Source organism: Pelodiscus sinensis, chromosome 9, assembly GCF_049634645.1.
Source record: "Pelodiscus sinensis isolate JC-2024 chromosome 9, ASM4963464v1, whole genome shotgun sequence".
NCBI classification, from domain to species: domain Eukaryota; kingdom Metazoa; phylum Chordata; order Testudines; family Trionychidae; genus Pelodiscus; species Pelodiscus sinensis.
In genome coordinates, this window is record NC_134719.1 from 43,279,039 (window position 1) to 43,302,500 (window position 23,462).

The 23,462-nt window shown below is 40.2% G+C and overlaps 1 protein-coding gene across 4 annotated transcripts in view; it reads right to left on the reverse strand.

Moving 5' to 3' along the window:
- Positions 1–23,462, reverse strand: part of VAV3 (vav guanine nucleotide exchange factor 3) — a 254,125-nt gene that overhangs the window by 11,661 nt on the left and 219,002 nt on the right. For 2 of the 4 annotated variants that reach the window (XM_006119791.4, XM_075936645.1), the window contains 5 exons: positions 18,441–18,506; positions 13,782–13,816; positions 12,045–12,161; positions 11,251–11,338; positions 3,264–3,393 (listed from right to left, as the gene is read on the reverse strand). In XM_006119791.4, the coding sequence (XP_006119853.2) occupies positions 3,264–3,393; positions 11,251–11,338; positions 12,045–12,161; positions 13,782–13,816; positions 18,441–18,506 (436 nt within the window). Of the gene's footprint in view, positions 1–3,263; positions 3,394–11,250; positions 11,339–12,044; positions 12,162–13,781; positions 13,817–18,440; positions 18,507–22,529; positions 22,699–23,462 lie in introns of those variants that run through there. The other 2 variants (XR_012905973.1, XM_075936644.1) reach the window with 2 other exon arrangements.

Below are 23,462 nucleotides of genomic sequence, written 5' to 3' on the forward strand. Positions count from 1 at the left end.
TGACCCCGACTCAGCTAAGTTCTTAATCATGTGTCTAAGTTCAAGTACATAAGCAATGTCACTGGTATCCATAAGACTATGCACTAGCTTACCTTAGGCATGTTCTTAAGTACCATGTTAAACTGGGCCTTACACCACGTATGAAGGGATCAGAGCATTCTGTTCTGGTAACCATTAACATCAATGAGCATTATGTGCATGTTGCATATTCTCTAAGGACTACATGATATTTTGGATCCATATATGCTACTCATGCAGTTCAGTGGAAGTTCTGATCAAACACAAAAGGGAGAATTTGGCTCAGGTACTTAAACTTGTGGAGCCGGTATGCTAGCTTCTGATGGATAAATATAATGTATTCTCTGCTAATCAAAGGGTTAAGGACACACTAATTAAATCTGCAAACCATAGATAGGTTTGCTGGTCACCCAATTGCTTTCTTTTGAGTGACATCATGTTTTCTACCTGCAAAAGAGCCTATTTTGTGGGTGCAATCACTGTTTATGCAGAAGCAATCTCAAATAAAAACTGAGACCAAAGAACATATCATTGCACCAAAATTCATCTTTGTTTACAATCCTCTTTTAAAAAAAAATAAAATACACAGTGATGTCTCGATATATTTGATAGCTGATGTGCCATCCTCATGCCTACTGAAAGTATGAAATGACCATCTAAAAAGAAGAGAAGACCTGGGGTACTGATATTAAAAAGAACCACTGGATAATTTTCTGAAGTGAGTGAAAATTTAACTTCGTTTTAGGTATAAAATGATAACTCAGTTCTAACAACTAACTATTGAAAGAACTGTAAGGCATGCAGATCAGCTTTCAAATCACTCTTGGCCTGAAATTCTAAGAAATAATATGGAAAGTATACTAAAAAACATTACAATTAAGTAAGAATAAAACCTTTTTTCCTATCACCGTAGAAACTGAGGTGATTTGAAACTGCCTTTCATATGCACTCAAAACATTCGGCATTAGTACATGATGAATTTTTGCAATGTCTGCAAGAGAGTTTCCTAAATTTTTAAAAAAATTCTCCAAGTCAGAAATGCTTCTTTGCTTATTTTGTGATGTTTTGCCCCATGTGTACTAAACAAAGGTATTAAAGAACTAAACTATATAAGACTTGTATCATTAGGGAAAATGTATTTATTTTTAAAAATCCAAACAGGAATTTATATCAGAAGAGCTCCTCTGAGCCACACGCGCACACAAGACTCAAGGTTTGGGTTTAGTACTACAGTCTGGACTATCCAGAAGGAAAAGCTCATTTAGATTTAGAACAGTCTTAAAATCCATTAACTAAAGTGTCATCCAGGGTCAAACAATCTGGGTTTTGTTATTAGAATTGTGGCAATCTAGTAGGCTTTAAACAGGGAATTTGAGAAATGAGGCCCACCAAACCTCTCAAGTAGAAAGTACCCTCTTGCTCTTCCATATTATCACCTCTGAACTCTCATGTTCTTAAGTAACTCCTGTAATGGAGATTTTTATTTCTGGAGTGGAGCGAAGGAAGTGGAATGTGTAAAATCTTGTATCCTGCAAGAATTTGCAACAGTTATGCTATTTCTCCGATGCATTAGTATTCTTCCATGTGATACAAATGCCTTCTTTGGTGCCTCCCTCCTATTAACTGATTTAAGTAAGAAGAGGAAGCATCTTCTTTCTGCTCCTCTCTGAGAGTAACTAAAATAAACACAAAGGCAATGTAGGCAGGGCATCCCTCATGCCAGGGAATGCACTAATACTCCATGCCAGGTAGGAATGATGGGGAAAGAGGACAGAGACTGTGAGGGATAGTGAAAAGAAGTTAGATAGGAGAATGAGGAGGAAGACACTTTGAAAAGTGACAAGGACAGAAAATAACTAGGAACGGACGTGAAATCCTGAAAGAAAACTAAAAACTCATAGAGTTTGTCTACACTACATTTAAACACCAGTGCCTGGGCCATGTCACCTGACTCAGGCTCACCATTTATAATTGCACTGTAGATTTTTGAGCTTGGGGAAATAGGATGGTTTCAGAGTTCAGGTTTTGGCCTCAGCCTAAACGTCTAGACTGAAATTATACAGCCACATAGTCCAAGCCCAAATGAGCTGATACAGGCTACTCAAAGGTGTTTAATTACACTGCATATACTCCTGGGAAATAATTAAAGAAAACGAGAGAAGAAAGAAAAGAGGAAACAAGACGATAGAAAGAAACACAAAGAAAAACAGGGAAAATGGATGAAAAATAATCTGAAAATAATCCACCCTCAAATTCCCCTAATGCTTCTGTTTTCCCAAATAAAAGTGGGAAAGTCTCTTGGAAATTACATATGCATGTCCTAGTATAGATAAACAAGTAAAAATCTAACAAAAACCCCAGCAATTGAAAATGACAGAATAGTCAAAATCATTGCCACAAGACACTGGGCTGGACTTCATTCACAGAAATCTTCAAATTGTTGAAGTCACCGTTAATTTTTATTTCCCTCTTATTATCTTGTGAAATGCAAAGATAAAGCCTTTGAAGTCTAATATTCTTGCAGGAAAAATTAAACATTTTCAACAGACCACATAACAGTAATTTTAAATAACTTTGAACATCTAAAAAGGCAATAAAGTTTTACTGATTTGACTTTAGGATATTACATGTTATAAAAGCAATATTATTACACATATTGCAGCTATTTACTTCCAAAATAAACAGTTTTTTAGCAGGCATGGTATTTTGAAAAAACCTTTTGGAACTGTTCTACAGGATTGTAAATTATAGCCTTAAAACACAGATATTAAAAAAACCCAACAAAAAATAAGATGATTCTTCAAATGATGTATTACTCAAAAAACTGTGTGTGTCTTTACTGTAACTCCAGTTTACAAAAATGTAGCCAAATTAAGTGATTGATCTATTTAAATCCCAATCCAAGATTAAAACTTGTTATTTATTTATGCATGTGACTGAAAACAGTGCTGCCTATGCCAACATCTGCAAAAACTAGGCAAACTCCAAATTTATTCTCTCACTTGTATTTCTAATAGATTTTTGAACACCAACCTGACTAAGTTTGGCAGCAAGGAAGTCTCACTAAACATGTCCATAAACCTGTTGGCAGATCTGATTATGCTTAGGTGTAGAAAAATGTTAGCTGAACACATTACCATATTAATTGGTTAAATGTCAAAAATGCAAAATGAAGATGTTTTAAATGTCATTATGCTTTTAGTGTTAAAATGACAGCAAGTAATATGTAAAATGATAATACTCACAGTTACTGCTTGCTCTGTTACTCCTTTGTCCATCTGAATTCTCAGATTCCTTATATGGAAACTGAAGAGTAGTATCCAAACTTCGGAAACCTTCTTTGAGAGAGTGACGGTTGTAGTACTCTACGAGTTCCTTTGAGGAAGAGAGAAAAAAAACATAACTGGAAATTTAATTTGAATAATTTCAACAGCAAGATATGCAATTAATGATAGTTTTCTTACATATGTGATCTTATCATTAGAGCTGAGCAAATAATTTATTTTTCAGTTCTGTAATCAAACACAAAATAAAATAAAAATAAATTCATTTGGTCTCAGCCAAGAAATACAAAACCAAAAATATTTCACTTGGGTCACACTGGAATTTTGTTTTCAAAATGTTGTTTTGACATTTCTAAAATCTTTTTTTTTCCACAAGAAACTATTTGCTGAATTTTACCTGAATCCTTGAACAGTTTTGATGCCCTGAAAAATATATTTTTGGTAAGAGGTATTTGCTGAAAAAAATGTCACCCAGCTCTATTTATAATGGGTAACTACATAGTAATTATACAGAAAGTCAAGTTACCTAAAATACTTACTCTCTCCATTGATGTGCTGAACACCCTATCTGTATCACTGCCTTTTATTTAGTATTAGAAGATTTACCCGGCATTGCTCGGGTTCTTAATTCCATTTTTGAAAATAAAGTGAAAATATACATGAAAATGAAGCCATTTAAATTATTGCTGTGTGGTGGGGCTGAGGATGAGAAGTTCAACGTGCAGGCTGCCCCAGGGAGAGAGGACTACCCCAGTTCTTTTTCATCACTGCAGCTTGGGGACAGGTGAGAAGCTCTAGTGGGCACAACCAGGTGAGGATTGCTGATGTTCCCCAGCTGGGGTAAGTCCAGGTTCATCTGTCCCCTGCACTCTCCAGTCACAGTGAGGAATGCAGCAAACGGTGCACTTTCCCCTCACTCCTTCATGAAAGGGAATGGCCAGTAATGTCCCTTTATGAATTGGGGGTGTGTGGGGGGAGCAGAAGCCCCCCCACCCACAACCAAACCCTGGCCTTGCTTTAAGTTATGATAAAAAGAAGGTACAGCAATTTGATGGCACAAACAGACAGAGTCTCTCAAATATATAGCAGATGTTGTACTTGTTGTACATGCTTAGAATCAATTTTATAGGACAAATCCTTTTTTGAAAACACAGACATCAGATGACAGTCTGAGCCTCATAATCAACAAGTAAGTGCTTTCCCCTCAGGTACATGGACCATGTAAAGACTTCAAAGGGATTTCATGTCACTGTGTCAGATGGCCTCAAGATAAGTCAAGATATGGTACACAGCTTCTCACATTCTCCATGAATTAAATTTGAGAGTTCTCCTTACATTTCATAAATGATTTGCTAAAACATCATATGAAATCAAAAGTAGTACAATGCATGGAGGTCAGTCAGTGCCTTCAGGTCTCATGTATGCCACTACTAAGGCTTGTCTGCAGAGTGGGGAATACACAAACAATGGGTCTGTGATATCTAAAGCACACTGTGCATTAAGTGGTCCAGGTAGACCCTGTTGGTGTGCACAGGATGTTCCCTACAAGTGAACTGGAGAACATGTAATGCACATCAGGAAAATCTATGGAGACCAATACAGGAGCAACACGTTAATTTGCTTTATAGATCATACACCCACAGTGCATATTACTATACAGGCAGCCCCAGGGTTACGTACAAGATAGGGACTGTAGGTTTGTTCTTAAGTTGAATCTGTATGTAAGTCGGAACTGGCGTCCAGATTCAGCCGCTGCTGAAACTGACCGCCAGTTCTGACTTACATACAGAATCAACTTAAGAACCCCAGGCGTCCCCAAGTCAGCTGCTGCTGAAACTGATCAGCAGCTGATTCCAGGAAGCCCGGGGCAGAGCAACTCTGCCTCGGGCTTCCTGTAGTCAGTGCTGGTCAGTTTGAGCAGAAGCTGACTTGGGGACGCCTGGGGCAGAGCAGCTGGGGTGCTGCTGGGTTGCTCCAGTAGCGCCGTTCCTCGGCGCTACTGGACCAACCCAGCAGCACCCCATCTGCTCTGCCCCAAGCGTCCTGATTCAGCCACTGCTGAAACTGACCAGCAGCGGCTGAATCAGGATGCCTGGGGCAGAGCAGCTGGGGTGCTGCCGGGTTGGTCCAGTAGCGCCCAGAGCGGCGCTGCGGGACCAACCGGCAGCGCCCCAGCTGCTCTGCCACAGGCGTCTGGAGAAAAGCCTAGTCTGCTGGGGGGAGGAGGGGGGCGTACTAGCTGCGCCCCTCTCAACCCCAGGAGACCAGGAAGACGCAGGTGGCGGACCCAGACGCACCGCGGTCCCGCCTCCTGGGTCCTCCGCGGCTTTGCTCCCAGTCTCCACGGGGGAGCTCGGGCAGCGAGGCAGCCCAGGTGCGCCTGGGCTGTCCCGCTGCCGGCTTCCCCGAAGCTTTGCAAAGTCGCAGGGGGGGCTTGGGCAGCCGCGGGGGGGGCTTGGGCGCGCCTGGGCTGCCTCGCTGCCCGAGCCCCCCTGTGGCTTTGCAAAGCCTCGGGGAAGCCGGCAGCAGAGCAGCCCACCTAGCTGCCCGAGTCCCCTCCCCGCCCCCCCCCCCCCCGCGGCTTTGCTCCGCGTCTTCCGGGTCTGCAGACCAGGGAGACGCGGAGAAAGCCCCGGAGTACACAGGCGGCAGGACCGCAAGGTCCCGCAATCCGTGTCTTCCGGGGCAGCCCCGTTCGTAACTGCGGATCCGACATAAGTCATATCTGCGTAAGTCGGGGACTGCCTGTATAGACAAGTCCTTGGGTTGGATCAACAGATTGACATCAATAAGTTCAGTACAGACTTTCTCTACAGAAAAAAATAAGGGTAAATGTTGAATAGGAAAAAGCAAAGCAAATACAGTTCAGTTAATTATTCTGTTCCTTCAAGCATGGCATTTCGTTTTTCAAAATCAAATACAGCAATTAATTTATTGTAAACACTTAACTCTCATCACCAGTTCATTCAATAATCCCATTTTGTTCTGAAATGTTTAAGTTTCCAAAAACAAAATCAATCAGGCCAAGCTTCAGTCCAAATATGGAAAAAAAACAGTAATTTAATTTGAATTTACAAACAAGCTCCCCAAAACCAGTCCGTGCTCTTCTACAAAAATCCAAAATGGTCCATGCAATAAATTAGTGTTAACAAATAAAATGACCCTTAAATTATTCAGGCAAGAACTAAGTGTAAGTTCATGAAAACAGTCTGAATGTTACATTTCTGAATTTAATTTTGGAACTCTTCAGTCCCATGTTGTATACGTTTTGTATGTCTCAGTCACTGGTTCAAAAGTAAAATCTACCAAAACTAAAATTCACAGCTGCTTTAAGTAGCTCACAATCATTGACCTCCAGATCCTCCAAGTAAACAGAAAAGCCAGGAAAAAAAAGAAATATTTGTGCTTCTGTTGTATTACATTAATGCCGCAGGCATGTTGCAATGACAGCAGTTGTCACTGAATACTCAAGCATTCAAATTATCAATGCAACATATACTAGAAAGTATGCTTTATAGGAAGCAGCTGGAAATGGATTCCCCGCTACATGGAGCACCAAATGAATGATGCATAACTTGGTTCAGGTAAGTTAGGAGGCATTGATGATATTGGATGCCCATTAACATGGCAGATTTTACTAACAAATCAGTGAAATGGCCCCAAGTCCTCTACTTTTACAGCTTTTTGTCTATGTTCATTATTTACATCAAAATAATAATTTGAAAAATGAGGATTTAAAACATTGATGTACACATCTTCCGACTTCCATGACAAGTCTACAGAGAGATGAATAGCCATATCCTGAGCCATTTAAATCAGGCTCCAGTGAAGTCAACTGAGACAAAAGTTCACTGACTGAGAGATCTGGCTCTTTAGTAAAGGATCCTTATATATTATAGCTGGACACCCTATCTATGTTCTCCACACAACAGCCATCATTTCCACAGTATATCTGATAAATAAAAAGCAGGCTGGGAGAGCTCCTGCTTTTGTTAATTACCTTAGAAATATACTTTGCCATAGCGGTCATTGTTTAAGGCCCACACAATATCTGATTTGATTTTACCCTGCCACTCACAGATCCCATACAAAATTAGTTTTTAGAATGGATTTACTTGATTCTTCTGGAAAGGCATGATGTTGTCTCCACAGCAAAGGAAGTGTGCTATGGCACAAGCCAATGTTGCTCACATAGATCCACCAATCCAACACACGGCACACTTTATAATACCAAGGCTAGGGTGTCAAACAATTTTTTCAAACTCAACGTTAACAAGGTTGATCTGCTATCGATGGGTCTTTTCAGCACAGGTTTCTGTTTTCCTCCCTGTATGTCACCTTTGATGGGAACTCCCTTAATTTGCTTTCAGAACTGGCGATCCTGTAGTTATTTCTGATTTGCAGCTTTGTTTAGCGATCTGTATCAAACATACTGCAAAACTATCTCACTATCATCTAAGGACATTCTTCAGGATCTGACTCCCGATGAGATGTCTTGACATCATACTGATAATATCCCTTTCATCATTTCCCAAGAGAACTACTGAAATATTTGTAAGATTTATTTACTCCTCCCTTCATGTATTTGCAAGTTCAATTGAGCTCTCTGTTATCAAAAGTGAAATCTCTGGGCATACTGCTTTTTTTTCTAAGCGAACTTCACTGGATTCTAGCTGCTGCCAAGTGAAGACACATCAGTTTGTGAAATCAGTTTAATGTGTACTTGCTATGGGGTCTGTGCTACTCACATTTGAATGAAGAGTTTTTGAATTAGGATCACACTGAGTATAGATCTTGGTTTAACTCCTTGTCACTCACAAAATGTTCTTGCTTTGAAAATCTTTTCTTTTCGGGGACTAAATTTAAATCATGTGTTAAGATTTCCTTGATTAGCAGCATTCTTCCCAATTCTTGCTTTGCATTGTGCCTCATTTGTGTTTATTGTTTGTAGCGTGCTTTGAAGAGGTATGCAGGAAAGATACAGTATCAGTGTTATTTAACTGTCTGATCTAAGTATAATATGTTTAACTAGCATCCCTTAACAACCTAACAGCAAATATTGGTCAAATATTGGACTAAATTGCCAAGGGAGGTGGTGGAATCTCCCTCTCTGGAGATATTTAAGAACAGGTTAGATAGACATCTGTCAGGGATGGTGTAGACGGAGCTTGGTCCTGCCTTGAGGGCGGGGGGCTGGACTCGATGACCTCTTGAGGTCCCTTCCAGTCCTATTATTCTATGATTCTATGAAATGCTTGCTTGGTGAAATTTGGGGTACTTCATTCAGACGCCTTATCTGTATAAGTGTTGTATAACCAAAACGAAATAAAGGCCAGGATTCTTCTTGAGAAAATTTTCCAAAGAAGAGATCTGGATTCAAAAGAATTTCTCCCCATTACCAGAGGATTTTGGGAAGACATTTCAAATCAGTAACAAAATGAACCTCATCGTACAAGGTCATTATAATGCCTTGGGCTCAATTACTGAGCATGGCTCACCTATACTTTGTATAGGGACCACTTTTGCATTCCCTTAATCCACAGCACTTTGGCTCCCATCATAAGCTGGAGCAGCTCTTTTATTTAGACTGGCTGTCAATGACCCCAACGGGCCATAACTCTAGTTATGGATTTCTTCACTATGTCAGCACTCCTGCTATAGGCCTATTCTCTGGATATACCCCCTTTACTAAAGAAGTGTTGAGAGTACCATGAGAGCTAAGACAAAGCCCTTGTACACTATACAGTCTGAAGAGATGAGAGCTGGTCTGAACACAGGTAGGCAACACAGAATAGAAAATGCCAAAAAAAAACCAACCCCCATCTAGAGCCCTATCAACATAACTTCTTACACTGCAAGAGCGAAACCAGTGGTAGCAAGAAAAACCTCTTAGGCAACTTGAGCACCAGACTGGGCTTGACAGCAACTGATTTATATTGATGAGACAGACAAAAAATGTTTCTACTAGATTAGCATAATCCCTGTTAACGCATCCCTAACAGCTAAGGTTTATTAGAAGGGTCCTCTCCATGGATCTCCATGGAGGTAATTCGGCAGCTCAGCCTTCTTATCCTTAAAATCTGGATAAAGGAGGAGATACTTAGTGAAATGAGGGAAGCCTTGATTGTTACTCTCTTTAAGAAAGGGGATAAAGCAGATTGTGGAAACTATCATGGTATCTTTCTCCTTGCTGTTGCAGGCAAAGTTCTGGCATGGGTCCTTGCAACCCATCTTTTGCCCCGGTCAGAAGAAATACTAACAGAGTCACAGAGTGACTTCCAACCATGTTGTAGAATTGCAGATACGATCTTCACTGCAACGCAGCTGCAAAAGAAGTGTCAGGAGCAAAACCAACCACTGTACATGGCTTTTATTAAGCTAATTAAAGCCTTAGACTCAGTGAATTGCTGTGCCCTCTACCTTCGAAGACTGGATGTCCTGATAAATACATCAATGTCCAAATGTTGCTTCATGACAACATGAAATCGACTGTTCTGAGCAGCACTGGATCCCAGAGTGAACCTTTTGAAGTACCAATAGGAGACAAACAGGGATGTATCATTGCCCCAACCATGTTTGCAGTTTTTATTGCTGTCATTTTTTAACCTAATAGCTGGGAAGCTCCCATCTAGCATTGAAATCATCTACAGAACGGATGGGAAGCTGTTTAGGCTTAGCAGGCTGAAAGCTAAACATCTGTTGTGGAGCTTCAATATGCTGATGACAATGCAGTTTTTGTCCATTCTGAGAAAGATCTTCAAACTATCTTAAACGTGTTTGCTGATGCTTACGCACCTCTTGGTCTCACCCTCAGCATCAAGAAGACCAAAGTGCTCCATCAGCCCTCTCCATACACTCCATCTATTAAAATCAATGAAGTAGTATTGGAGAATATCGATCATTTTTCTCTACCTTGGATGAAAGATAACTTCCAAGGCAGATACTGACCTAGAAATCCAACATTGTCTGATTTGTACCAGTGGAACCTTTGCTCATTTATGGTACATTCAAACAGACACCAAACTGCTTGCTGCCTCTGCAAAATCTTGTAGATCAAATGTGAAGACAGGTGCACTAACGTTAGTGTTCCGGAAGAGGCAAAGACCACCAGTCTTGAGGCAATGATAATTGGTAGGCAATTTCGCTGGACTGGTCACATTGTTCAGATGCCAGACCATCACCTCCCAAAACAGGTCCTGTTTCCTCATCTGAAAGAAGGATACCGTGGGAGGATAATGGAAGTGTTATAAGGACTTGCTAAAGGATATTATTAACATTGACACTTGGAAGACACTCGCCCAGAATTGTTCAAAATGGAGAGAAGTCATATGCAATATCCTCCTACGTTTTGAATTAGCCCACCAACAAGCTGAGGAGGAGGAGAAGTGCAGGAGGAAGGGGAGACTGCCTTCTAGTCATGATCAACAGCTTCCTGCTGTACCTGGAAACATCTGTCCTCACTGTAATAGAATTTGTGGTTCAAAGATTGGCCTTATCAGCCACCTGAGGGTCTACAACTCCCCTGGAAGATGATGACACTTGGCAATGAGTGATTGTGCATCATTAGATGTATGTGGGAGTGTTGTTGTCCAAACTACTCCCTGCCTTTTTTGGACTGGTTATCATGAAGGGGAATACTACTAGGGTGGCAGTAATCTCTGGCCTCAAAAGAATACAGAGACTTTACCAGTTTCTGACCCGATGCAGATTTTTTCTCCTCAAAGCAGATCACTGCAGGTGCCACAAACTGGTCCTAATTTTACACCAAACACCAGCATTAAAGACATCTACAAATATATAAAACACTCTAGTTTGAATAATGGACTTGATTGTAACCTAAAAATATTTGTGCCTGCCACATCTCTGCAAATGTAGAGAAACAGCATGTACTTCAACAGAAATAGTTACATGGGAGTTGCACGTTGAAAAAAACCTCATCAATACTTACCATTAAACTTTTAAATTTCTTATTTTCTGCAATATGGAAAAAGCCATCTTTTGTTAAAATCTTGATATGCTTCACTTCATTATTATACCTGTGGGCAATTAATAACTTATGAATATAAATGTGTTTTTAATCAGTGGAGATCAATAATTGCCTGAGGACATACCCCCAAAACATTACATGAATGAATTCTTAAGACAAAATGTATATCCATGCCAATACACAGCTGACATCTAATTAACCAAATATATTTATTAGTATATGAATGAAGATGTAGCCTGTATTCAGAAAAAATGTTCCAATTCAGGGACACTATGTATTGCTTGCTTTCAAGATCATATTGAGGATCGATGTGGAAACAAACAAAACCCTCTTACTATTTTCTGCTGACAGAACACACACTACTGAAATATATTTGCTAACACAAACTTTACTGAAATGTCCTAGTCAATAAAGACTTGAACTGACTACCCTGACTACCAACTGACATCAACAGGAGCTGAATCAGGTCTGAACAATTGCCTGTTACTGTTCAACAGGCCAATGTAAACTTTGGTGTCCAACAGCCTATGGTATCTTTCCATTAACTTAAGTGTAGCAATACTAATTTACACTTTTTGTCCTACGTGCCTGAACTTCTTTTCTAGCAACTGATATTTTATGTACTAAGTGATCGTATATTACATGACTATCTAGGCTGCAGTGAGATTAACAATTTTCTGCATTTAATATAAACATCTACCTAACCAATAACGAAAACAAGAAATCTATATTGTAAATGTTCTTGTCCCACTTACTTAATGCTAATTGCGTATTCTCCTGACTCTTTGGTCCTATATCGCACCAGATAAGTTCTATTTCCCCTGTTAATAAGTTCACTTTCAGCTTGCAACCTCTCCATTGCTCCTGCAAACCTGTAACAAAGGAAAGCAAATAAATACTAGCCATGCTCATCTTTGAAGCCATGCCACAGATCTTTCCAATTTAATGTTCTAATATTCTACATAAGCTAGTGCATAAAATTCCTGGTGAGTGAACTGTGTTTCAAGATTGTGTTGGAAAGTAATATAACCCTACCCACAATCAGCAGCATTAGCTATTTCAGCAGGAGAGCCTCTCTTGATTACATAGTGTTGTCCATACCAGCAATTCAGGGGTGTGTTTTTTTACACCCCGACTAACAAAACTGGTTGTTTAGGAAAAGCCTTAAACATGTGCTTAAATCCCATTGACTTCTAAAGCATTTAAACATATAGGCTACGTCTACACTGGCCCCTCTTCCGGAAGGGGCATGTAAATTTCAGCAGTCGTCGTAGGGAAATCCGCGGGGGATTTAAATATCCCCCGCGGCATTTAAATAAAAATGTCCGCCGCTTTTTTCCGGCTTTTAAAAAAGCCGGAAAAGAGCGTCTAGACTGGCCCCGATCCTCCGGAAAAAGTGCCCTTTTCCGGAGGCTCTTATTCTTACTTCAAAGAATAAGAGCCTCCGGAAAAGGGCACTTTTTCCGGAGGATCGGGGCCAGTCTAGACGCTCTTTTCCGGCTTTTTTAAAAGCCGGAAAAAAGCGGCGGACATTTTTATTTAAATGCCGCGGGGGATATTTAAATCCCCCGCGGATTTCCCTACGACGACTAGTGAAATTTACATGCCCCTTCCGGAAAAGGGGCCAGTGTAGACGTAGCCATATTGAAGTACTTTGCTGAACTGAGGCCAAGCTAAAAATGTAATTAAAACATGGCCTGGACCAGGTGTTGGAATTTTACTTAGTTGTACTATTTTGTATCACAAGCTGAAAATCTTGAGCCTGACTCAACACTGTAATATACCAGTCTTATACTGGTGTAACTCCATTGACTTTAGATGAAGCTGGTGTAGCAGACTGCAGAATCAGTCAACTGTAGTTTATTTTTTATGTACTATTCAACAACTATAAAAACTTATGTTTGTTTTGGTCAGTGGGATCTGATTCTGATCTCACTTACTGAAAGCCAAGTATATATCGGGAACAAATCTACTCAAGTCATTGTAAAAGCAGTATGAAATCAGAATCAGTCACTGTGCACTTATAACCTTTTTAAGTCAAATTCACTCCAGAGTTCACACTATATATACACTATGATCCACTTTGACAGTGGATGTAGCGTGTCCATGTCCATCTCTTTCTAGATTGCTTTTCAGTCAAACAAGCTTTAAGCAGAATTATTCACAAAACAAAATACCACTTCCTTCATTCTGCTTAGCTACTTAAAATGTAACATCTTCTTGCATGTTTCATGTTGTTCTGCTTTTTTGTTGCATGAGTTTAGAGACACAGACTGTGTATATATAGACTTGTAAACAAAATTTTAAATCATTAAGCACATTATAATATGAGACATTATTTTAGGCAGTGTATATTCAGTGTTGTTTTCCAAAATGGCTACATAATTCATTCTTCATAAGCCAAAAAAAGTTAAAGCAATTTAAATTAGGTTGTGATAAACAGAGTTATGTCTATTTCAACATGCTTAGCATAGGACTGATCCAGAACTCACCATGGCTGGCAAGAGTAGTCTACTGGTTTAGGAACCTAAGGTGTAAAAAGACATAAGTGGAACATAATTATTTAAAGAATATTTTTCTAATTGACTCACAAAGGAGGTAACACTGATCTAATGACCAAATACCCTACATCAAACAGGGGGTAAGAATCAAATTTATTCTAAATAAAGTAGACTAATAGATGAAAAAATGTGATCAGTCAGTGAACTGAGGATATCCTATATAGATCTAATAATAGGACAGAATATTAAGCTGATACATTTTGTTGTTATCATTGGGGGAGTTTTATTTTTAATTTTGGACAGATAAGTGCTACAAATCCCATATTGTTTTTTAAAATCCATCTGAAATGGATTTTGGCAGTGTCTCCACTCTCATTTCATCCACAAAATGCTCATCTAGTAGGGCATATTGTTGCAATACATCATTAAAATGTGCAACTGAGTATACTATGATGCACGCTAAATTCACTAAGTGCTTCCTGAATTGGATTGCCTTGAAAAGGCACTATTCTTAGCTGAAATAAAAGCTTGGGTAGCATGTTATATAATCTCTTGACATGGTTAACTGAATAATCCATACATTTTGGGGTTATTGAATGAATTTATTAATATATTTGCATGAAGCAAGGTTTACTTTTACACTTGAATTGAAATAGGAATACATTCTGAAAGGCCAGCTGCCTTATTTAATTTAAACATTTTTTAAAATAAACTAAAATCAAACACACACAAAGGACTGTGTGTATGTCTGTGTGTACATGCATACTGAATATTTCCCAGGCTGACGCCCATACTCCCCATCAACAGACACCAAAACTCCTCAGACCCTCTTGGAGGGTGCAAGTGCAGCTAGCTTGAATTTCCTAATCTGCACAGCGTTGATTTGCTTCCAACCTTTGGGATCCAAATGATGAAGTTAAGATTCATGAACTCATCTCTAGAGATTTCAGAGAGTTAGCCGTATTAGCCTGTCTCGTCAAAAACAAGGAGTCCAGTGGCACCTTGTCAAAGTAAGTTGGCACTCACAAAAGCTTATGTCATAATAAAACTGTTAGTCTTTAAGGTGCCACTGGACTCCTTGTTGTTTTGACCTCTTCAGAGTTCACAGAGCCCTGCTTACTGCCCTTGGCATTTTGTGATTGCCAATTTTTCCTCCTAAGTGTTTTTTTGTAAAAGGTGATTTGGACAGATAACCAGCCTATTAATATTACTTGAATGCATCCGAATCTATGATTTTAATGCTGACAGTCTGCATTACATTATCACCAAAAACTGTATTTTCCCCAAAGCACAAAGGAGCCACTAGTGTGAATTTGTTGTCAATATGTTAAAGAGTTCTGCTCTAAGAATAGTGTGACCTATTTATTTGCATGATAATAAATCTCCCAACCAGGAAGGTGTTAAAAGCAATTAGACTACCCAGAAAGACTGGGGAAGAGGGAGCAGAGTTAACAGGGAAAATGGAAAGGCTTCTGTAAAATACAAAGAGACCAGGAATGGAATTATTGCTAGTCACATGTCGGTATACGATGTAAGAGGAAAAGAAGGAGAGTGGCAGTGAATTTATAATGGTCTCCAAAGCCATGACAGCCTAAACAAATATAAGAAGTATATTATTCATTTGTAACGCCACTGCATCAAAGCTTAGCTACAACAGACATGGGCTTGGACTGAGTTGGTGACACATTTTTCTCATATCTCTACAAGAACCTCTGACAAGCACTAAGAAAATAAAGCAGCATTATATCAGAACACAAACAGCTGTGCCAATTTTACCAACCAGGTAGTAGATAGGGCATAGGCACCATTTCCACTGGCTGAGAGGTCTCCACCAGTGGTTCTTAAACGTGGGTTAGGACCCTAAAGTGGGTCATTTTAACGAGGTCACCAGAACTGGCTTACACACGCTGGGGCCCAGGACCAAAGCCCGAGCCCTACCATTCAGGGCAGAAGCCCAAAGCTGAGGGCTTTAGCCCTGGGCACGGGGGTTCAGGTTATAGGCCCCTTGCCTAGGGTTGAGGCCCTTGTTCTTTGGCTTTGGCACCCAATGACAGCAGAGCTCGAGTAGGCTCAGGCTTCAGTTCCCACTTCTGGGGACATGTAGTAATTTTTTGTTATAACAAGGGGGTTGTGGTGCAATGACGTCTGAGAAATCCTGGTGTAAACGTTAAAAATGCTGCCAGCGAGCACTCCTACTTTCCTATTATTAATGAAGTGGCTCTACTGGAAAACTGTAAGGAAAAAACACAGTCTATAAAGCCAGTCTTTATATGTAACTGGGTCTGTAACTAGGATAGCCTACAGAATTTTATAGCTTGAACGCTTCATATTGTTAGAATAAATTTTGGATAGTAGTTCAAATTACTTTATGTGAGTATACCAATGGCAGCAGGGAAGAGCTGCCTGTATACTAGTGACGCATAAGTCTATATTGGGAGGAATCTGAAATTCTAAATCAGTTTGGCTCATCTATCATAGCAGGTCCTTTTGGTTATGGACAGCTAGAACACTGGCATTCACTAACCTTTTACACACTAGAGTGTGTTGATTTCTACAATAAAGATTGTCTATGGCAGAGAAAAAAGAAAATGATCAAACTTTGTACCAGAAGCTGTTGGCTTGCACTGTATTATACATGCAAATCCACGCAACCTCAGTGATAAAACTGAACAAAAGACAGTGAGATTCTGGTACTATTCATATGGTATAAAAATGTCTGCTGACAAATACTGCACGTTGCAAAAAGAACAAAGCATTTATTGGTATAGCTGAGAAGGGACTGGAATGTGATATTTTGGAACTCAACAGTTTTTCATTCAATATTAATTTCTAAAGCCTTTTGATGTATTTTATGCTTTTTCTGGGAATTTTTATATTGGCCAGTTGTAAAGACTGTTACACTTAATAATAATAGTACAAGTTATAATACACTGAAAATCTGATAGATATTTCAGCATCTTTAACTGCATCATTCGTCATAAGAAGACATTTATATTTTGCCTTTCCAAGTTAGTAATGCTGAAGAATCAATTCATCTTTCTCATCAGCCTACGCCTCTGGTTGCTAACATGTTATGAATAATATTTATTTATACTGTAATACCATGTTATTTTCATTCAACCCTCTGCTTAATAGTATATTTCTAAATTTAGCAGAAAGTCATGTCACTAGACACTAAATAATCTTCATGTTGCCTTGGTAGCTTTAACAGAAGTGTTTTTCTTAACTATATGAGTTTGCCACTTTAAACTAGAGTGTTACTCTTTCAAAATAAGCCTTATCTGCATAGATATTGCCTCTACCATTTTTATAGTAGACCCCTATATTTATTTTAGGTACTGCCCTAGAGTGGTGTACCTAATCCACGGGGCAGCTCCAGTGATTGACACTAGCTCAAGGCATGTGCCTAACACTACCTAGCATGACTGTGTGACAATGAACTGCCACAAACTTTGTGCTTGTTAAAATATGGTAATAGGGGTTACAAAAAAAATTAAGCTCTGGTTACATAACATTTTGATTTCTACTATATTATCTTTTGTAGGCATCTGCTTTGTTCCTTTGTTTAAGAGAATATAAATTTAAAACAATAGAATAAGTCTCTGAACAGGTTTGTGAGACTATAAAAGGTAAAAGAGATGTTGATCTGATGGTAAACAATATTATGACGTATTACTAACGCAGGGATTTGTTTTTAGAACTAAGGTCTGACCTAATGTGTCAAAACAGTTTTATCCTGTTTGACTCCACTTAATAATAATATTATCATGATGACATATTGAATACTGTAATCAAAGTAGATTTATTAATAAAGTTGAATTTAGTTTTGAACCAAGTTAAAGCACGTTTAGAGCAAAGGAAGAGTGCCTGGCTCGCCACTGTATTATTTTGATTTAATACCAATATAACTCCACTGATTTCAATGGAATTATATTAAATTTGGAGAAATACCATGGTGATCTGTTCCACAGTATTATGGAAAGACACAATGAAGGAATACACACTTTATTAACACTCATACACAAAATTATGAGTATGTACTGTAAATTAATGTTTGTAATTGTTATCGCCTGATGCAGTTCTTAGTATTTTAAGAGTATTTGTCCTCTTAACACAAAATGCAGGCAGGTCAAATCATACAGAGACACACAAAAGTGGGCTGAAAGATCTGGTTGGAGGATCTATGTATTTGTTTGTTCTTTATTCTGTTTTTACTTTTACTGGGTTATTTTAAACTCACTATTTATGGTGTAATCTCTCTCTGTAACACAAAGTGACTGGCAAATAGATTAAAACTACAGAATTTTCATCTCACTGTTAAAAAACAGCAGCTTTACTGCACAATATATTTGTTCATAGTCTGGTTGTATTTATCTGAAACTCTTTAGACAATTTATTAAACTCCCAAAAGTGAAATCTGTCTCCTGAGCATGTTTCCTTAACACTTACAATTTAAATCCAATAGCCAAAAACATTAGAATGTTATATTTTAAACAACAACAAATGTAACATACAAACACAAAGAAACTAAAATAATGCTTCCCACAAGGCAGGATTAATGAAACCCTGGCATGAACCAGGCAACTTTTCCTATGAATGTTCCAGAGGAAACTATTATACTGACAAACACAATCAAGCATTTGTACTTACGCATGGGTAAGGCTTTACAACATCACTTGGAAAGTAGCCAAGCTCCCCTGTGACTAGATTTCTACCCTAGAAATAGACGAAAAAATTCCCATTATGAGCAAAATGACTGTGCAGATTGGAAACAATCCTTTAAACACAGGGATTCATTTAAATAAACTCACAGTAAAAGTTCTAAATTCATTGCCAATGTTACTCAAATTTTGTAAAGTAAGAATTTCTTTACTTCTGTAACTAAATAGTAATTACAGATGGTTAAAGATCTGTGGTTTAGTAGATAGAGTGAGAGGACTGGACTCAGGACATCTGGGTTCAAATTCCCAAATCTGCCAATGACTCAGGTGGCTAAATCTTCATTGCACAGTGAACTCGAGTTACCCACATTTGAGTTAATTACCTGTACTCTGACATGTGAGCAACCACACTGTAAAGTAACTGTTGAGCTGCACAGTGGGGCCTGTCTATGGGGGAAGTTAGTGAACATCACGTTAAGATGGTTGGTTTAGTACACTTTGAAGCAGGGCTGAGCAAGATACAGTCCATCAAGCCATTTGATCCGGCCCATGGCCCTCCCTGCTATGCCCCTGCCCCCAGGCCAATCAAGACCCAGGGGCATCAGAGCACATGAAGTCTCCTCCCCCTGCAAGGAGCGTAGGGCGCCAGAGGGAACCACCAGCTGTTCAAAATGACTAGCCGTTCCCTCTGGTGATGCACACTCCAGCAGGGTGGGTCAAGGAGTGAGAGACTTCGTGTGCTCCCTCGCCCCAAAGGGGAGTTCACAAAGTCTCCTTTCCTCCCTCCCTCCTGCCAGAGGAATGGGGTGCCTAGAGGGAACTGTCCCTCCCACCCAAAACACTGTCCCTTCCAGGCCAGCCCACAACAACTACCAAAATTGGTGAAGTGGCCCCCCTACACAAATTATTGTTTTACCCCTGTTTTAAAGTATATGAACCTAAAACACACAGAGGCACTTCTGACGCATGGTAAGACTGTCCATGTGCAAAGTTAGTCTACAGTAGCTTATGCTTTAAATTTACTTTTTGTAGCTTGCTGGGCACTAATTTCCCATGTAGACAAGCCCTTGGCAGCTGATGAGTTGTGTTAACTCAAGAAGCCTGTACCCTCAGCCAACTAGATTTAAAAATACCACCTCACTCGAGTGCAGAGTCGTGCATTTGGGGCAACAATTGAGTAATCACTGCAGAGAATAAAAGCCCTATTTGACCTTTGATAAGTGATATAATGTGTGTGTGGCAGTTTCCCCATTCGGAAAGGGGGTAACAATACTGACTTACCTAGCACTTTGTGATCATTGAATGGCCAAGCACTGCAATAAGTGCTGTGTACTGAAAGCTTAATAGTTTGTTATCCCATCACTAATCCTTTCAATAATCAGAAAGACTTAAATAGATCTGGAGGACACCCAGTGTCTTTCCTGATGGGAGATCTGGTAGATTTATGTAGGAAATCCTCTTTAAAGATAATGGGCGTTTCCTTTCAAATCCATCACCACCGTCACAACATCTTGATGGAAGAGCATTCACATTCCACTTGGAAAAATTAACCATTTCTGAAGCAGGTGATAGATGGATAAATACAGTTTAAAACCTGCATTGAAGCAGTAACCTGAAAACGATTTTTACGCAAAAATATTCTGCTTGGTTTATATTAAATTAAATGGGCAAGACCCCTTTTGTGGCTCCTAACATCAACAAGCTTTTAATAAACCAAAGATGGCATAGGGCAAAGATTCAAAAGGGAACTACCCTTCATGCACACTGGAAATGAATGCTTAACATTCAGGACAGGTCAACCACCAGAAAAATCAATTTAAGATAGTATATTCCGGCGTACAAGACGACCTCTGAAGTTAAAAAACATCCCCCAAAAATCGGGGGTCGTCTTGTACGCCGGATGCCCCGCCGCCGGAGCCGCGGATGCCCCCCCGCCGGCTTCCCCCGAGGCTTTCAAAGCCGCGGAGGGGCTCTGGCGGGGGGGGGGGGGAAGCCCAGGCGCTCCTGGCGGCTTTGCTCCCGGTGCCTCTGGTCTGCTGGGGACCATCTCCAGCAGACCAGGGACACCGGGAGCAAAGGAGGCGGAGGGGCGCTGGGGTATAAGATGAAACCCTATCTTTTAATTAAAAAGATAGGGGGTCGTCTTATACGCCCAGTCGCCCTATACGCCGGAAAATACGGTAATCCCCCTAACCTAAGCCTTGGGTTCTACAGTCTTCCGGAAAGTCTAACTAGATGGACTTACTGAAGTAAGGCTAAATGTGGGCAAATTCTGGGGCAGTCCTGGCCAAAGAGTTTGTGGGGCCCACGGCAGCATTATGCCCTGCACGGCTGGGCAGCTCCCAGCCAAGAAAGCACGTGAGTGGCTGGGAGAATGGGCATCGGGCAGCACAGGGCCTGAAAGCGGGGGCCCAAGGCAACCACCTTGCTTATGTTGCCCTAAGGTTGGGCCTGTGCTGGAGAGGGAATGGATCTTGTTAGGCATCTGAAACAATAGATTGACTCAGCATTGCATCTGTTGGGACTCCTACACAATCCATCTGCCATTATCATTACCACTTACCTTCCTTGCAATGTATCACCACTAGTTAGCAAAGAATCAAGATTGCTTTTTATATCGGGCTTTACCTAACTTTAATAAATACGTGCCTCTTGAGTCTGAACACATACTACATGTGGTCCAACACACACGTTTTCAGTGCATACAGCTATAGCTACATGTTTTGGGGATACATGAAAAAATTGCCTTGGATTTCATTAAGTTATCCTTTAAAGCTCCATTCTTTGGCATCTAGAAGCTCATGGGCAGCATTTCCCAATGGACTGATTGCCCTCTGAGGGCAGAGAAGCTAGAAATGCATCCCTACCTTCAGAGGAAGGTCGAAAAAATGTCTTTCAGTTCCATCAACTGAATATCTGTGACCAGATCTGGCAGCCCCTTTTAGAACTGAACTAGGCCGGGCATTCTCAAAATGGGTGCCTAGGGTAGGTTCCTAAATCTATATTTAGGCATTGAAGTCCAGATTGTTAAAAGGTACTTAGGCAATTAGGCAAACAGTTGCTAGTGGGATTTTCAAAAGTCACATGAGCCATCATTCAGGAATTTAAAACAAGGGTGGAGCTGGATGTAAAAAGGAGCAGAATTAATGAGTGTTCTTGAAAAATTGGAAGTTTTCCTGAATTGAAGTGCCCTAAGCATATTCAGCTGGAACAGTATCTTCCTGGGAAGACTACTATGCGATTTATCACACAGGTCATGATCACAGTTACTGTCACCTATTCCAAAAAGTCAGAAATGTTCAGGAAGGTGAGAAAGGGGAGAAAGAGCACTAGTTAGAATATAATGTATGAAAGAATTATTGAGATGCATTTAAAATAATGCAAAATAGTGGCAAGTAAGTAAGCAATTCTTGTATCTCAATCTAGGTGAAAATAAAATTTTTCCTCTTTCACACTACAATTAACTATTCATGGTGTTTGTGTTTTCTCATGTTCTGTTTATATCACAAAGTGAACCTTTTTCAGATTTCAATGTCTAGCCAGCCAGAACTGTTACTAACTCAGGGCCTTGTCCAGAAAAGTATATTCACTGTGGAAGATTTGTTCATCCCACTTCAGTCAATGAGAATACTTACATGAGTAATATAAATTCACGTGAGTAAGCATTTCCAGGAATGGGGCCCTATAACATCAACTTTGCATGTGCCCACATGGCTCTACAATCTGATAGATAAATATTCCTTTATTATATGTGCTAATGAAAAAGATATCAGTGATACCCACACAATTAAATGACACAGCAAGTAACATACATTGTAATTCGAAAGAAACCTAGAATCAAAATTTGATGATCTCATGAACATACTATTGAATTACAGTTAAAAAATTCAGACTGAAACATCTTCACAGTTCTCTACACATGGTAAAGGATAGGCCTTTAATAAACATATATGTGTTTCACTCGTTTTTGTACAAAAAAAATTTTTTGTTCAGCTACAATGTATAACCAAAGATAGCATTTCAACATTAGGATGGTTCAATTAGCACTACAACATATTAAACTACATTTTTCTATTACCTCAAATGAGGAAGAGAGAAATCTTGCATGCGTATCATCTCCCTATTGCCTTCATTTAGTACCACACATATGCACTTCTGATCTCTGCTTGTAAGTGTTCCACATATAAGTAGTCAGCGGCATTCTCAGCAGAATGTTTGGTACAAATGGCACTGGACACTCAGACATTCTTATGAAAGATAACAAGAGATCACACTGTCAATGGACATTCTTGCATCTGAATTACTGTGCAAGAAGTCTTCCCACCAAATACAGGTCACTGCAGGATGCCTCCACACGTGGCATAACAGCCCTGTGAGGTCACTATTAAGACCTATCCACTTCTCAAAACATGCTCTCTATGTGGCAGGCATTAGTAAATACTGATTTTTTTTAATGCCAGAAACCATACCTCTAACAAGGCATCTGGTACTGGTGGCACAGCCTAATGGTGCAAGCATAGAACTCAAAGTCTAAAGCTCTGAACTGTTTCATGACTCTGAAGGTAACAATTAATTTCTCTGTTACAGGCTGAACCTCCCAAAACTGGAATTTTCTGGTCCGGCTACAATTGTGGTCTGGAGCTGATGGCCTGAGGCAACAGGACTGGGCTGGGGCAGCCGCCGGCAGTGCAGGATCAGGCCAGCGACAGGCCAAGGCCAGGGTCGGCAGCAGGCCAAAGCCAAGGCCAGGCAGAACCCCGGATAGCCTGCAGTAGCAAGGCTAGAGCCCACCAGCTGCTGCGGGGCTGGAACCAGAGCCTGAGCCCTTGGCAACCTGACCAGTGTGGGGCTGGAGCTTGTGGCAGCCCGTGGCAGCAAAAGGCTGCTGAAGCCCAGCAGGCAGTCTGGCCAGGAGTCAGCAACCCAGCAGGCAGACCATCAGGGGCTGGAGGTCGTCTCCCCCCCCTACCCCTCAGCTGGTAGAGTTGGCAGCCAGGAGCTGTGGTAGGGA